Source organism: Leptonychotes weddellii, chromosome 5 (assembly GCF_054177405.1).
Source record: "Leptonychotes weddellii isolate Sample4059 chromosome 5, ASM5417740v2, whole genome shotgun sequence".
Classification (NCBI taxonomy): Eukaryota; Metazoa; Chordata; class Mammalia; order Carnivora; family Phocidae; genus Leptonychotes; species Leptonychotes weddellii.
Genome location: NC_138373.1, coordinates 45,264,786 through 45,281,434, shown reverse-complemented (window position 1 = coordinate 45,281,434; position 16,649 = coordinate 45,264,786). Strand labels below are relative to the sequence as shown.

Here is a 16,649-nt window from a genome sequence, read left to right as displayed (position 1 = left end):
TTATTTTTTTTCTTCCTTAAATACCAAAAAAAAAAAAAAAAGAAAAAAAAAGATAAAGAAGCAAAAAATTAGGCCCAAAATAACTTGTTTAAACCATAAAAAGGAAAAACGGGATGGGCGTAGATTGGAGGAAAGTGGAAAAATAGAAGGTATGATATAAAAATTATTTTAAAGAACATGTTCTTTTAAACATTCAAATCATTTTGAATTCAAATTTCTTAGATAATACATCTTGGTTAAAGATGTGAGCCAGAGTCCTGAAAATAACAAAATTAGTTAAAAAAAAAAAAATCCAACAAACTTCGGTTGTACACCTAGAATGTGACTGGCATACTGCACAGTCTTCCATTTAAATGTCAGTATTTTTTAAATTCAACAAGAAATTTCAGTGTCTGAGGGCCCCTCTGTCTGAGCATGGGTGTCCAGATTTAAAAACAAGTGCACCAAATTTGATTTTTTAAATAATAGAGATGTTAATACCAAAGGATCAAGGATTTCTTAAGAATGAATATGCCCCAATCTCTATAGCAGATTCTTTTCATTCTGAGCCTATTCTTCTTTGGTTCTGGCTCATACCCAGGTCTGCACTACGTTCCCGAGCTCTCTCCCTGTAGGAACATAGGAGAACACAGACCAGCATCCTCTGCAGCTTTACTCAGGGGGGCACTGATGGAGGAACTGGGGTTAGAGCTGAAAGAATTTAGGTTAAAAAATCATCTAAGGTACAAATCACTAAATTACAGGAAATAAAAATGATTAAGAATGAAGCACATGTATGGAAGATAATAAATACAGGTGAAAACTTTTTTTTTCTTCCCTAACCGTACTTTCATTTTTATCTCCAAACTGAAAGGTAGCTGGGATTCAGACTGATCCCCAATAACGGAGCAGCCGGAGAGAAAGTGGGGGACAAACACAGCATCAAGATGTGACTGCGTGTCGTACAAGACTGCATCCCTAGGTATTTCAAATCCTGCTAATTATCTCCTATTGTGGCCGATTTTCACCTGAGCTTGCCTTCAGGTAGGGGGGTGTGAGTGTCTTAAAAATGCATTGCACTGAAAGGAAAACACAGTGATTATATAAGATATGTTAGGAATATCAAAGTCAAAATGAAGCTCGAAAAAGACAATAGGCTTTGCAATGCTGATATCAAAACTCAGAAAAATACAGTAAACACTTAATGACAAGGCCATGCACACTCCTTTCCCCCCTTGTCCACCCACCTTCCGCCTCACTGTAAAAAAAGTTGCCCACAAAACATGACGCAGAATGATCACTTAGCTCCCAGCATGCTTTGGGAGATGCAGCATTGCAAAAAACAAACAAAACAAACAAATAAAAAAAAAATAATTAAACCCCCCAAAAAACGGAGGTAAAAAAGCGCAAACGATCCATAAAGAAATTTTTGCACATTAAATAAAATTGAAAATATTTTGCTTTTCAGAAGATGAAAACGTAACTTCAGGTAACACCACAGGGCCACCTCCAGAAAAGATCACCCATACACAGATATACAGAGTACAGAACATGCACTCCCAAATGATTCTACCAGACAATACAGAATAAGTAACAGCATATCACTCTTGGAATGCTTTTGTGCAAAATTCTGAAAGGCCAGACCCAAATCACAGACTAGAAGTACAGAGCCATCTATCTACGTGTGTGGGTGAAACACCCACATCAACGTATCGATCTTCCCCCAAAGCTAGTATCTCTCATTAGGAGACCAAATTTGAGCCTTTATGTTTCTTTTATCGTGCGTTTTTTTGGGTAAAAAGACAAATCTAATTTTTCAAGGGATTCTCATACATTAACATTTTCACTGGTTAAACAGTGTAGGAGAAGTATTAATTGTCTCCTAACATTCTTGATGCAAAAACACAATTCTGTTTGACTAAAGAGAACTTGACCCCACATTTAAAAAAAAAAAAAAGAACAGAAAAAAAGAAAAAGGGGGAAAAAAAGAACCCTGTGATCGGCACAGGGCAGGCTGCAATTTGGAGGGAGGGCTGTCAAGGTTGACTCCATACCAACCCTGGACCAGGAATGGACTGGATCCTTTAGAGGTCGAGAAGGAGTCTTGGTTTAAATTGCATCATGATGCTACGTTGCAGGGCCTGAGGCCAATGCAATAAAAGGCTCAAAAAAATAATGTACAGCACGTGGAAGGTTTTACTAAATGCATTTCAAGTCATTAGGGGAAAAATTCAGAGAAAGAGAGCGAGAGAGAGCGAGAGAGAGAGCGAGAGAGAGGATGAATATGAATGAATGGAAGAGATGGTGAAAGTGTCCATCTGTGATTGTCATGTGAACAATCCGCACAGGAGAGAGCTGCTTTCCCATTCCCCATCATTTGCACAAAGAAAACAAAGAAAGGGCAGATGATACAGTACCTCCATGGTCTGAGACTGATGCATGGCTTTGATTGCATTCTGTGCCATTGCCCTTGTAGAAAATGTGACAAACGCACAGCCTGTGGGAAACAAGGGGACAGGGAGCAGGAAAGACAAAAAACAACAAGACAAAAGGGTTGGACGCTTGTTAAACCAACACAGTCTACGAGAACTGCCACAGGACGCCACTGTTCTCAGTAGTACATAAAAATCAACAACTTCTCTTGGTTTTATCGTAGTTTGCTTTTTACTCACAGTGCTGACTTGCTAATCTGACCAAAGCAGAAAGGTTTATTGACTAGTTTATTTTTTAAAATGGAGACGAGGGGAAAGTATTGGGCACTTTTTTTTTTTTAAAGCCACGGGGTGGGGGGTTTGAAATTAGCAAGATCTAGTTTGCATTTTCTAAAATAAAAAGTTGCTATTTTACATTTTTCTCCTTGGCTGATCATCTTTACTTAGGGCATCCACACATTCGGGCTTTTGGATTTCAAATTCTAGTGTTGATTTTTAAGCAGCAAATAATAAAATCCTCACACCAAGGGCAAATTAGCAAATAAATGCCAAAGGCTCAAAATGTCAGCAAATAAATACATCTCATCTCTTCTGGATAGTTAAAACATATATATGTATACGTATACATTGATGCGATTCCAATGCAGAGAAATATACCCCATCCTGCAGGAACTGTTTGGTAACTATTAATTACGAACAAAAACAAATGCTCTGTTACTCTGAGAATAGTCAATAGTGCACATAAGGCAAAACTTTAAAATCTGCATTGGATTTCTTAGTTGTAGAAAATCTTTATGACTTTTCCACGTTGTGGTTTCGGGTATGCATCAGAGATCTGACCTAAAGTCTAACATCCACAAGACAATGTAGAGTTCTCTGCATGTTTCCTGTGAGACCCCTTGAACTTTCCATGGCTCTTTATTTCTCGTGCCATAAACTAACCAGAACCCACACTGCCTGCTCCCGCTCCTGGTGGCAGGTGCTGGCCACCGTGCAGGTCACCGCTCCAACGACATGGCTCATTGCCCTTTTCGCTAATAAAAACACTGCCTTCTAAAATTTACATTTTATTCATCGTGCACCCTTGGGCTTCTTAGGGAAAAAGACTGTGAAATTAATGCAGATTCAGGCTGATTTTATAATAATACCACAGCACACTAAAAGCTTAGCTAAAGCAATGCAGACTTATTTCACTTATGATCTCTAATGACTTTAAAAGTGCATTGATTTTCAGCTTCTTTAGCTCTGCACAGTTTGAACTTAGGTATCAGAGAATAATTTAGTGTTCCACTCAATTTCTTCAAAACATTATTATTATTACTACTTAAAAGGTTTCCAAATGAAGCAGATCTAAACACTGAGAGGCAGAAGCCTGTTGTCATCTCCGCGTGAATGCGTGAAAGTGGGATTCTGGCATGATTATTGCCCCTGTGGCCAGTAAGCCAAAGAGAATGTCCTACATCCAAAAAAACCCAAAAAAACCAAAAACCAAAACCAAAAAAAACCCCACAACAAAACCAAAACCCAGCAGATTGTTTGGTTTATGTGAATCAATTTGTGAGCCATAAAATATATTTTCTTCTTTTGCTCTGCATGTGTACCTGGTGAGATTATCAAGTCAATACCGTATTAGCACCTTTTAATCAAACAGCAATAAGAGAAAGCAACACCTGCCCATTATTCCCAAAGCACAAAAACATCCAGTCATGAAAATAAGTCAATGCATTTTTTTTTTTTTTGCATCATGCTGTAATTTTTAATACAACAAAACTCTCAGTACATGGGAGAGTCATCTCTCATTGACCTCCCAGTTCAGCTGGCCTTACAAAGCCTGAGGTCTAGCTTGCTATGAATGTCGAGCTGTTTCATATACTTCTCTGACATTATAGCAGCTAGTGAAGCTTACTATTTAAACACACTGTCTGCACCTCCACTGGGTGTAGCTTCTGTCATCAGTGAAAGCGATCTGGAGCCTTCTCTGAGGCATCTAGAAGATGTGTGTGACAGAAGATGTGTGAGACAGATGACAGTACGTCTATGGGGCTTCCATATTGCGGACTCCGCTCTATAATTCAAGAGCCCCAAAATTACCATCCGTCTTAAATACCCCTTCAAAAACATCGTGATTATCATCGACATTATTAACAGAGGAGATAACGCTAAGATGATTCTTCTTCCGTATCTTGAGACCACAGTGGAATTATTTGCTTTTGCAAATAATCTAATGGAGATTTATTTGACATCATGTGAAACCTGGCCTAACTCTGCTTTTAATAGTCAAGAAGATTGTTTCATTCACTTTATTTGCTCTTATTATCCAGGAACATGTGCCAAACTGACAGTTTCCAAATGGAGGTTAAGAATGCATTAAAAAAACAAACAAACATGTAAAACGTCAACAGAAATCAATAAGGCACAGTTTATGCATTTACCACAATTTCAGAACAAGCAGAACTTTTTAAGTAACTTAGTGAGAAAGATACAGCAATTAGGAGGTCTCAGAAGTATTAGCAATAGAACAATAAAATTCCATCTCTATAAACTTGAACCATTGCTCTTTCCTCTCTGAAACCTGCAATTAAAAGCTCGACTGATGCTTCTAATTATATAACTCTTACTGCATCCAAAAAAATGATCTGACAAATCTGATGACTCCTTTAACCTTTTTACTCTATTGGCAGTGGTGCAATAAGAGAGAACCTGTCTCCTCAGGGGGCTCTGTCAAGTTCGGGACTGTGTGCTGTGTTCATTTACTTAAGAGGGAAAATTACTGTCGTTTGTAAAGTGAGAGCGTGTGTTGAAAATTTCCCTCTCTCTGCCATTTTGGATGAAGTTCTGCAACTTCAGAACCCAATGTTTCATGGCTTGGTAGCTTGTTAACCTTTGTAGTTTCTGCTCTAGTAGTCCTATGGCTAGATTTTAATTTTCTTTTCCATGGCACTGAAAACACGGTGGTGGCTTTAGGATTAGGCCTCAAAATCTGTGGCTTTTCACTAATATAGGGTCACATAAGCTTCTTCCATCAAGACTGGCTGTCAGCTGCTTCTACAAGCCAAGGAACTGACTTCCCATTGGACAAAAATAATTTAGGTCAACTGGCCCCTTCTACTAAAAATGAGCTTCTGGGTGCAGTGGAGTCCTTTGAATCTTGAAAGGATAACTGCTCTGACCTTGTGGAGTCAGCCCTCTGCTGTTCTAGAATGTCTCAGGGTCAGCCCTCCTCTGTTCTACATTAGTGGGTGTACTGTCTAGGTAGTCAGTTCTCTGGCTACTGACTAAAATGCAGGAGAAACCAGAATGGGGAAAAAGATCACATGTACCAAGATAATGAAGCTTTGTTGTTGTTGTTAGGTAAGACAGCCTGTATATTATTGTCTTAAAGCCTCTCCAAATACATAATAGCTGAAAAAAGTAAAGAAAAATTCCGTCCTTAACTGCGGCCAACCTGTAATTTACCTTACAATTATTTATTGTCTCTACTTTCAGAATGTCAGAGATAGCTCACAGAAATGAAAGGAACCGAACTCCTTCCAGTTCGGTGAGGTTGCCTTCTTGCTGCTAAAACAGATAAATGATTGACTGGGGAAAGGTTTCTCCAAGTAATTTCCTCCTACAGACAGGATCTAAGGAAAGCACGTGGCCCTGTCACAGAGAAGATTCTGGAACACATCTATTACACTTGTCATCTCAACTGAAAAGCTGTTCACACAGGTGTTCTACCTTTTCTCTCAGCTGCAGGAGAATTTTGAGAGAACTAGATGAATTCTTGGTCTGCACCAGAAATAAAGGAAGAGAGAGTGAGAGAGAGAAGGAAGGAAGGAAGAAGGGAGGAAGCAGGCACTTTTAAAAGCACGTACGATGCCAGGGCCTCTTGCTTTTCTGCCTCTTCTTTGAAAGAGAAGCAGCAGTCTGCTCTATTTCAACTGAGGGAAGTGTAATTTAAAGTAACTTGTGCGGCATGAAGGAGCTTTCGGCCTATGGAAGACTTGTTTATAAATTCCTGTTTGGCCAAAGAAAGTTCTTAATGCAGCCAATTCTCCTCGCTGTATCTTTTTAGCAGTGGCAGAGTTTATTAAACATATGCTATCAGTATAACATGAGAGCATCCAAACTAATACTCAAATGCACCATCACCAGCGCTGGGTTAGTTTATTTAGAACTGGCGTGGAGACACAGCTCGTTTATCCACCTGAGGCTGAGTGTAGAGCAGAACTGACTAGTTTGCAAAAAATCTCACCCCCGAGAGGAGGTTCAGAGACTGCACTCAGAACGAGATGACAAACTACAGGTAATAACCCAGGGGTATTTGATACGAGTTTCCACATATGTTTAGATACTAGGTGGGCACGCCTAAGACGTCTTGATCAAAACCAAGTCTGCTCTGTGTACGTGTTTTAAAAGTCAAAAGCCCTGTCCTAATATTCTGATCAGATATAATGGAAACAAATGAGGATTTAATGGCTAAATCCAAGCTGTGCTTGCCAACATCCCTGAAAATATTGCCAATTTCATTTGTCAAGGGTTTTGGCAGGAGAATGTTGGAACACCATAAACACAGCTGGAATATTCTTAAACAAGCAGAAAGTTACCTTACATGGCAGTGAAGATCTGACTACACTTTATGGGGAAAGAAAAATGAGATAAACTCTTTAATTGTCTCCAAGTTACAGATAATCATTGCCATGGTGCAGACAACCCTGTAGACTGTACCCAAATTGTCCATTCTGACTGTGGGATTATGGATAAGGGAGAACATGTGTATTTTAGGAAATCAACAGGCTGAGGAGACACTGACAGATAAATGCCTTGGCTGAGAAGGCTCCAGCTTTCATTTTGAGAGCAAACGTCCCATTTGACTTCCCATGCATGGACTCGTGGTACGCTGCTTGCGTTCTTGAAGAAGGTTCATTCAGCAGGCCTGGGAGGCTGACCTGCTATTGCAGAAGGATCTGAGTAATACGAAGGGGCTCGAAAGCATCTCAAACCAGGTTTTCCAAATTAGAAAAGATGGTAGAACGGGTTATTGCCCCCAGAGGGGAAAATGCATGTTTAGATGTGGGCATAGTGCGTAAAGAGAGTCAGGCGCCTGATATTTGCTGAGTGCTGGTTTCAACGTGCTTGGTAGATGCTAGGTGCTGTCCGTGGATAGCCATGACATTTCCTGGGGGGGCGGGGTGGGGTCCGATCTGGAACATGGCACAAATCTGATGGGACTTTACAAATGGTCTTTCTTGCCAATATGGAGATGATGATTTTTGTTTTAAAGACGGTGATTCTAAGCCAAAGTCCAGAGCTGTGGGTCCTGCAGCCCACTACTCCGCATCAGTGGGGGACCCTGATCCTACAAGCCTGGAGAAGCCTTGGCTTTGTACCCTGCAGGGAGGCAGAGAAACTACAGGGGTGGCAGAGAAGGCATGACAGGAGATGCCTATGGGGGGAGCCAGCGCCCCTAACTGCCTCTTTTGTCTTCATTCTTGTAGCGGAACTGGGCAAAAGCGAAGCCAGAGATGTGAACCACTTTTCTGTACCTCAAAACTTTTTTTCTCACTAGTTTATACTCGGTTTAGTATTAGAAGGTGCTTTTCAGAGCAGCCAATCTTTCCTTTCACTTAATTTTTATTTATTTATTTGTGTCTTAAACAGCTGAGCCAGCAACAGGCATGGAGACCAGAAATGCTGAGCACCCTTTATCTGCAGAGCCACTAATGGGAGACACTTATTAATATTTGATTGAAAACTGCAATTCTTTAATAAAAGCAAAATAGTAGCACGAAAGACAATTATTGTTCTTTTAACAAATACACTGATTCAGGAGCCGTCCCCTGTACCCAGGAGTCCCTGGTTCTCACTAATTGAAAAACCTACCGCTGTCTGGCTTTATATTTCAGAACAAATGCTTATAAATGAGAATTTCCTTTTTTTGCCGTAGAGAATTCTCATCAGTTCACCAGAAATTACTTTTCTGTGAAGAAGAAGAAGAAGAAGAAAAAAAAAAAAGCGGGGAGGAGTATTCTACTCTTTACACTGAGCCAGCATCTGCATAAAATACGGATGAGAGTGCTCGCCTAACTTGTCTCAAATCGGCTGCTCCTGGTGTCCAGTGCTGGCTCATCAACCACATGGCAGATCAAATTAGCCAAGCTCTCTCGTCAAGTACTGCGTCCTGCTCTTTCCTGCGAAAGCTGGGGCGGCTTGAAAATCTTATCTGCGGAAATAACTCATGGAGGCTCAAGGAGCTCTAGACACTGCAGGCACCAACGCTATTCATTACCGTCTCCGCCGGAGGGACGGAGAAAGTGCCGGGTGGACCCGGTCCCGCAGAGGAAGAGCAGAAGCCGAGGTCTCTCCTAAGCCGCGTGGATGGCCCGCTTTTGCAGGAAATCCGCCACATGCGCTGGGAGGTGAGTGGGGCAGCTGTGGTGACTGCTGCCCTTTACAAAGGGGGAAACTGAGGCACAGAGCTAAGGACAAGGAACTGACTATGGTTGCGGTTCACGTCAGAAGTCCTGGGACTGGATTTCGGGGTCACCGGCCTCTGGGCCACTATAAGTTTCACTACGATTAATTTAAGGGCCTTCCTTTCTGTTCTTTCTCCACGCTGTGTGCCCTGGCAAATGGGAAACCGCTAAGACAGAAGTGTGACTGAAAATAAGAAGAGCAGAGAAGGGTGGTCCGGATTGCTACACTGGCAGCAGGACAGGGACTGCGGCAAGAGGATCACGTGTTTCCTCCCTGTTTTCTTCTTCTTCGTCTAGCCACACTGCCTTTCCCTGCAGGGTTCTCCCCCCCCGCCCCGGGCTGGTTGGCCTGAGCGGGCGCGTACCTATCAGGACTGCCAGCACAGTCAGATGACCCCACGTGGCTGTAAGGCTCTCGGGGGTGGGTGTGCCGGGGGATGGCACGATGGTCCTGGCACCCTCCTCTCCTGTGCGCTTCCGGCCCCGGGGCTGCTGTGGGCGGCGCCGGTAGCAGCGTGGGCGGGCAGCTCCGGCTCCGCCCCAGGCACTGTGTCTGCGCATCGTCTGCGCATCGTCTGTGCATCGTCTGCGCCTGCGCGTCAGGGTCCCGCTCGGCGCCCATCTCGTGCAGCTGCCAGGGCCGCCCGTGCTTGCAGCGAGGCCGACTGACAGCCTTCGCAACTATCGGGGAAAGCTCCAGCTGTCCCTCCCTTGCCTCCTTCCTTTTAAAACCACCTTCGGAAGAAGACCCAGGCACCGCAAGCTGGAAGCTGTTCACCTCCTCCTACTGTTCCCCTCGACTCCCTCCCGTGCGGGGCTCTGCAGGTGGGTGTAGGCGGGAAACTTTTGTTCTCTGTGCCTTCCATTCTAGCAGCTGACATCGTGAAGTTTTGTGTCTCAGAGCCAAAAGAACAAGTGTTCTTTCTCACATGGTGCTGCATTCAGCTAAAATGAGGGAGATGGGGGAAAATCCGTGCTTGGGGACTTAAGGCCCAGGCTTTTCTTTCAGCATGTGGTCAGAGACTGGGAATGAAAAGAAGTTTCTAATTAGCCCCATGGAAGCTGCGTCGGTAAGTACATTAATAGAATGAGATCCTCTCTGTGTTGCAAACATATGGATTTCTTAGAAGTGGAACGTACGTTTTATATATACACTCTGACTCCAGCCTCCTGGGCTGTCTCGGGAAACACAGTCTGATGGGGGTGAATGCTCAGTGACAGCACTTAGGAGTGGTTTAGGGAAGGATCTGTGTGACGCTGTCCAAGGAGAGGCAAACATGGAAAGCGAACACTTATTTCCCGCTACCTTGGATAGCTGCTTGCAAAAATACTGGTTTTTGTCAGTGCTCGAAGCCACCATATCTGCTTCTGTCACGGTGACAAAGAGGAGCCTACAATCTTCTGGACCAAGTCATCTCTCTGCCACTTAACAGACTTTCTGCGCTCAGGCCTCCCGAAGTTTTGTTCTTTAAAATAAAACCCTCATAGCCCAGGATAGGCCCAGTGCTTCTGAGTGCCTACCTGCTCTGCGCTACATGGGAACACTGCCGATTTTCCTTGGTTTCTATCGCTGTCAAGAGGCCCATCCCCTTCATGTTTCTCTCGGGCAGAGGCAGGAAGCCAGAGACTAAGATGAAAACAACCCATATTCTTTCCTCCTCCACATCCCTCCCTCGCCCCCAAAACATACTTCAATCTGAGATCGAAAGAGACGTGTATAACGACAGGGCAGCCTGTCAGCTTCCCCGCTGGCTGGGATAGCCTGAGCTAATATGCCTTCAAAACCTTCTTGACCTGAGAAATACAAGGCGATCCCTTCTGCTACGGTGAAAAGTTCATGGTGGATAACTTGATCACACGGGACACATTACAGGGTAACCTCTCGCTGCGTGCGATGGCTATGTCTACCTTGATTGTGACACAGAGTTCCAATTAGCATTTAAGGGAAGAGACTTTATAGACGGCACACTCACCTCGACTCAGCCCGTCGGGTCCCCGGAGAATCCGGCATTCTTCTATCTGGCCAAATGGAGAAAACATCACCCTGATATCATTCTCATTACATTTCTTCGAAACCATTCCTATGAACAATTTTCGGTCTTCCACAGCTAGGAGATAAAAATAATGAATGAGCAAAGGCCATTTTTATCCCTTTTCATGTAATCAGTGCTTCATTACCACATCAAGCTGGGGGCCCCCAGTCATGTGAGAGGAAGCAGCGCCCCAAGGCCAGCTCTTCTGACTTCCATGCCCCGCCCCCCAGCTCTGCTCTCCCGCCCAGACCTTCCCAGACACTGCCTTCCTCTGTGAGCTCGTGCTTACCCCTACCACACCTTCAGAGGACAGGAAACCTACAAAGTCCTCCCCTTCCCACCCTGTTTGGAGACTCACAGTGCTTACTAATATGTTAAAGCTCCATGCAGTTGCTAAATGCTACTGTGACATAGAGATATTTTGGAATATGCCTTTGAATTTTTTTGTAGGTGTTCCTTAACTTGAATGACCGAGAAAGAAAAAGGGTCAGGGAAAGAAAAATGGGATGAACAGAGGAAGTGCGATAGGAAACAAAACTTTTAATAGGGCACTCGGAGAAAACCTTCTCCCCCAATTTCAAATAGCTTTGCCCCATGGATCCAGACAATAAGAAGAGATAAGGGAGATGCTCATCTCTCTGGAGAGCCAGTAAATAACCTGTCTGTCCATCTGTCTGTCACACTGGCTATGCAGCTCTAACCTGGACAAGGCATGGTCTGCACCTGCAACTGAAGAGTAAGCCAACTGTAGGGAGAGAACAGGGCTGTGGCTACTTGAGAAGCCCATCGGGACGGCCCGATGCTCAGGGTGGAGCCCTTAACGGACAACCACACGCCCATTCTTAACCTTGGAAACTGCCAGGAGGGTAAGACTGGGGAAGGTTTACCTCTGATGACCTGGGAGATTTTCCTCAAAATCTACAAGCTTGCGCTCAGGATAAGTGTCCTACATTTAGCCTCAAAGGCTCAATTATCACTGATTTCAGGACAGTGTTTGCAGCCTTTTTTTAGGAAAGAGAAAAAAAAAAAACCCGTTCTAGACGTCCATGGGGAAGAGTCTTGCTTACTTCCTGTGTTGCATTTTAATCCATTTCTCGGGACCGGGAGCAAGGGCAGCTGGCGGTGGTGGCACCTGAGGCAGGCCGGCTTAGGGCCTTGCCGTCCACCGCTGTGTTCGTACCTCCGTGTTGTGTCTGTATCATCATCTCTCCATTGCTCTTCAACTGGCTTTTATCTCTGTCTCCCTTATTCCTGCCCTGGACAGTGTCTCATTTTCATTTAAACAACAAGAATGTATTTTAGGCTTTCTAGGGCCAGGTGCTCTTGGGGCCTGAGTCGAACTGGCCTGGACACCCCCCACCCCGCGCTGGGGCCCGGGAGAGATCTGTGGGGGAAGCAGGGATGGGACACAGGGAGGTTTGCTCTGAAGCCACACCCGTCCACGAGGGGAAACCTTCTGCCTGTGGTGTCCACTGCAGTAGCTAAAGCCACGTGTGGCTCCTGAGCCCTTGAACCGTGGCCAGTGTGACTGAGAATCTGAATTGTTATTGTGATTTAACTGTAACTAATTTAAATTTAAAAAGCCACAGGTGACATTCTAGTGGACAGCGCAGCTCTGAGAGGCCTGAGTGAGGCAACTAAGTGCTCCTTCCTGTACAGCCCAGACTGGAAGGGAGAGACTTGAAAGACGTTTTGTCTCACTCTAAAAGACACCCACCCCACCCCGTGGGGCAGGGAGGGAACTTGCCTGGGGTCATTCAGCAAGGAGGGGGCCTAACCTGGACCACACCTGCTGCCCCGCTCCTGGCTCCAGTCCTGTCCCCGGTGGTGCTGTTTCCTACGAGAGCAGAGGAGTGAAAGGAGGCCTCCAGGGGTGGGCAGGGCCAGGTCAGGAGACTTGCCTGGTCCCAGCCCCGCCATTGAGTTGATGTGCGACCTTGGGAAGTGAGAAAACTTCTGTGGACCTTGGTCTTATCATCCATAAAATGGGTTTCAACTCTTCTCTATCCTTGCTGTCTTTCTTAAGGAACAGAGAGAAGTGGGGCGGGGTGGGGGGGGCGGGCAGAAACGCTGAAGCCCAGAATCCCACCCACCAGCCGCGCTCTGCACTTGGGCAGCTCCCGAGACAGTGCAGAGAAACTCAGGCTCTGAGGACCATTGGAAGCCACGATGCCATAGCACCATGAGCTGCCGATCGTGTGCCAAGAGCTTGAGAAAGGCATGTAAGCTGGCCTTTAAGGAGCACAGGGAGAGACTGGTAGAAGCATGGGGGCAGCACAAGGTATAAGGAAAGGAACACCCTGTCCTGGGTGTAATTGCTACCCAGCAATGGGTACGTCAAAGTGGACGTGGGCAACGGCATCACTGGCTCTGAGTCGTAGGGGGAAGCTGGTGAGGACCTGCCTTCCTCCCTGAGATAACAATCTTACATTTAAGAAGCGCTTTTCTTTCCCATCAGAGCAGGTGAGCTACCAGTGATCTATGGGTTAGTGGTGGGAGTAGCATCTGTGCTCACCAACAGCGGGGTCACCAGGATGACACGGTGGCCCAGAGGGAACACGGCATCCCCCCGATGGGAAGGAACGGACTGAAGCGCTGCAGAGCAGGGAGCGGCCAACTTCTAGTCCCAGTTGTAGCCTTCTCCCTGCCCCCCATCTCTAGGACCTCTACCTGAGGAAGCTGTGGCTAATATCTTCTTGAGACTAAAAAAAAAAAAAAAAAATCCTATTGAATTTCTTCTTATTCTGAAGGATCCCGTTTTAGTTCTTTCAAACAAAAGCAAATGATAAATTGCCAGTGAGTCCTTGGTTTCACTGGGAAACCTATCATGATGGCATGGAGCTAAAACACTGCAGGTTTGGAGCTCCAGGGTGATGCAGGCATAAGCTAAATGTGCAGCTCCCGAATAAGCTTAAAGAATGATTTTTCCTAAGAGGCATAGTAAGAACTGGAAACAACTGCTCAACAAACCCTGGCTTCCGAGGCATCCCGCCGGCTAAACCCGGGCAGGGAGATGGAAGAGAACGCTCTTTTCAATGCTAAGTAGCAGCTAAGGAAATATAACGGAAACCTACACCTCCCAGATGCTTTCCGAAATGCCGATGTCCTCCTGGGCGTGCGCCCCATCCAGGAAGCTGGATGTTTGCAATCACTAGAGCCCTAGTACCTCTGTGGCTCTAACAGTTGGGGCCGTGCGTGCTTTAAGGGCAAACGGGGAGAACTACTCACTCCCCGCTTTCTTCCCCCTCGAGTTTTCCCAGTGAAAATTTATTTGTAAAACCTATTCCTGGGATTCCCAGTCTGAGGATCCTTAAACAGCTTTGTCAGCATTTTAAATAAACATAATTATCGTGCATTCACTGAACTGTCCATCAATTTTTGATGAGTTTCTTGGTGGGGTTTTTTCCTCAGTGTCCACAGGCAGGCAGCGGCTCACTTAGGTTTTCAATCCACGCGAATGCAGATTGCTTCAACAAACCTACTGTGTTTACAGTATCCTGTTAAGTGCTTTACGGAAATTAAAAAAAAAAAAGGAAGGAAAGAAAGAAAAGCCTACTTTCCTTCAGGATAACAGATGAATGAGCAAGGGGCGATACTTTTTACACCGAGTGCTGTGCGGGTGAGGCGGCCCCATCACTCATTACGACCGGACCGGAAGCTCTTCCATAACCAGGGACCATTTCAAGCTCTCCTCCCGTGGCATGAGAATGGGTTAATATTTTAAGTTTTAAGTGGGGACTTTTTTAAGTTCGAGGAATAGAAACTTCGTTTTTGAAAAATCCCTAATTGTAAGTCTGTGCGAACACCCTGGTGTACAATCTGTCAAAGTCACACCTGGATTCAGGGCGGCCTGAATTAATTAACAACTTTTCAATGTGTTAGTGCTAACATATGGCATTTAATTACTGCCTCCAAATCCGTGAGTCTCTCCACTTTGAATTTCAAAATTATTTCTTCCTCCTCCAGTGCATTGGAAAGTGACCGGATGGGGATGCCCTGTGATTCCCATCTTTACTGGAGGCTTGCAAACCTGCAACCTCCCTGACCACGTTCCATCATTTTGACCCTGTGAGCTCTGAACTCAATGCATGGACAGCAGGGGTTTCAGAGGCCTTGAGAAAAGAGAAAGGGCTTACTTGGCATTTCTGGATGTGAGGCTCTAAGGAGCCCCAACAAGTTGTGAGGTTGGAGGGTTCAAGCAGGATGCATTTATGTTCTGTCTACAGAGTAAAACAAAACAAAAACACCAACCCTCTCAACCAGGAGCACGACATAAGAGTGAACACTGGCTGGTCGCTGAGACCCCCAGCACAGAACCAAAGGCAACCTCTATGCTTTTCTTATCACTTACTGCTAGACAAACTTCAGATCCGGCAACTGCATGTACTTTTCAATCTTGCACAGGTGGTACCTTTTCCTGCATAGCAAACAAAGCTGGAAAAGAGGCCCTCCCATGGTATACAGAATGAAAGATAGTAACTATGTGCTAGGGTATGCTGCAATCCAGAATCCACACCTCCTCAATCAAGCCTCTTCCCCTGCCATTACTCAACTGTACGCAGTGGAAGAATGGTAAGACAACTTGGAGTCTGTGAAATCTGGGTATTTATTCAGTGTGTTCTTCCTAAAGACTCCAGTATTTTATTGCTGATCCAGAATGGGATTTTTTTTTGAACACCTGGCACAGTTAGAAGTAAAATGCTATGAGTTTGCAGAAATATGCTAGAGGCTGCAGCTTAAATCAGAGCCAATTAAGAGGGCAGGCTCTAGGAGGCCTGGAGATCTGGAAAGCCTGTGTAGGAAAATACTGAAGGGCGGGGCAGATCCAAGAGCAACCGAGTGTGTTTGGGCTTACCACAGTGGTTCCCTTTGTCAGAATCTCTAGATGGATGAAGGCTTCAAAGAGCGATTGCTTTCTGGAATTCATTTGTCCATCACTAATTAATCAGTGATTAGCAGCCCTTTCTTGCTCAGCAAATACAAAGTTTCCGAAAGCCGAACATACTGATAATGAAGATGGTTACTGTCTAACTGTGATGAGTCCTTTGTGTTATCCATAAATGTCAGCAAACTCAATAAAGGTGCAATTAGAGCTCGTTATCTCTCTTTCACAACTCCAGGAGCTATTGAGAGCATCTGAGCCAAAGAAATCTTTGTGCTCTATGAGCTTTGGAAACCACGCTTACCTGTCAAAACTGCCATGTGAAATCAGAAAGGACTTGCGCCTTTTATCACTTGCTTTCGAAAATGATACATCACTCCTGATTCCTCAGCCAGGTCCAAGGAGAACCCTGAGGCCTGTTCCGTCTCTCAAGGTGAGGCACAGACTTTGCACCTCCATAAGGAAAAATGCCTTAAAAGGAGCTTTCAGTCCACTTACACTTTTTGACTCCCCCCCGCCCCTGCCGCCCCGGAAACTCAGAAAGTGAAGGTCAATCTATAAAGCAAAGGAAGAACTGGCCCAACGAGAAGGTGTGTGGAGGTGGTTTTTCCTTCGTGTGTCCGGAGCCGTGCTTTGGTAGGAGCGGCAGCCTCGGCTGCCCACAAAGCATAACACCGCCGCTCACCTCCCACAAGCGCACCGATGACTTAGCAGAGCAAATATTCACTAAGTGCCAGGCATTAGGCCAAGTTCTTTGTAGATGTTAACTTATGTACTCCTCGAAGCACCCCGTAAGGTGGGCGTCACAAGAAGAATTCAGACTGCGGACCACCGAGCGCCCCCTCTTGCAGCCAGAGATATGGGG

At 45.1% G+C, this 16,649-nt stretch overlaps 1 protein-coding gene across 9 annotated transcripts in view; it reads right to left on the bottom strand.

The window, feature by feature from the left end:
* The window catches only part of CELF2 (CUGBP Elav-like family member 2), a 604,346-nt gene that overhangs the window by 52,250 nt on the left and 535,447 nt on the right, over positions 1 to 16,649 (bottom strand). For 8 of the 9 annotated variants that reach the window (XM_081820569.1, XM_081820561.1, XM_081820566.1 and 5 more), the window contains 2 exons: positions 10,843 to 10,977; positions 2,397 to 2,476 (listed from right to left, as the gene is read on the bottom strand). In XM_081820569.1, the coding sequence (XP_081676695.1) occupies positions 2,397 to 2,476; positions 10,843 to 10,977 (215 nt within the window). The remainder of the gene's footprint in view (positions 1 to 2,396; positions 2,477 to 10,842; positions 10,978 to 16,649) is intronic. The other variant, XM_081820570.1, reaches the window with a different exon arrangement.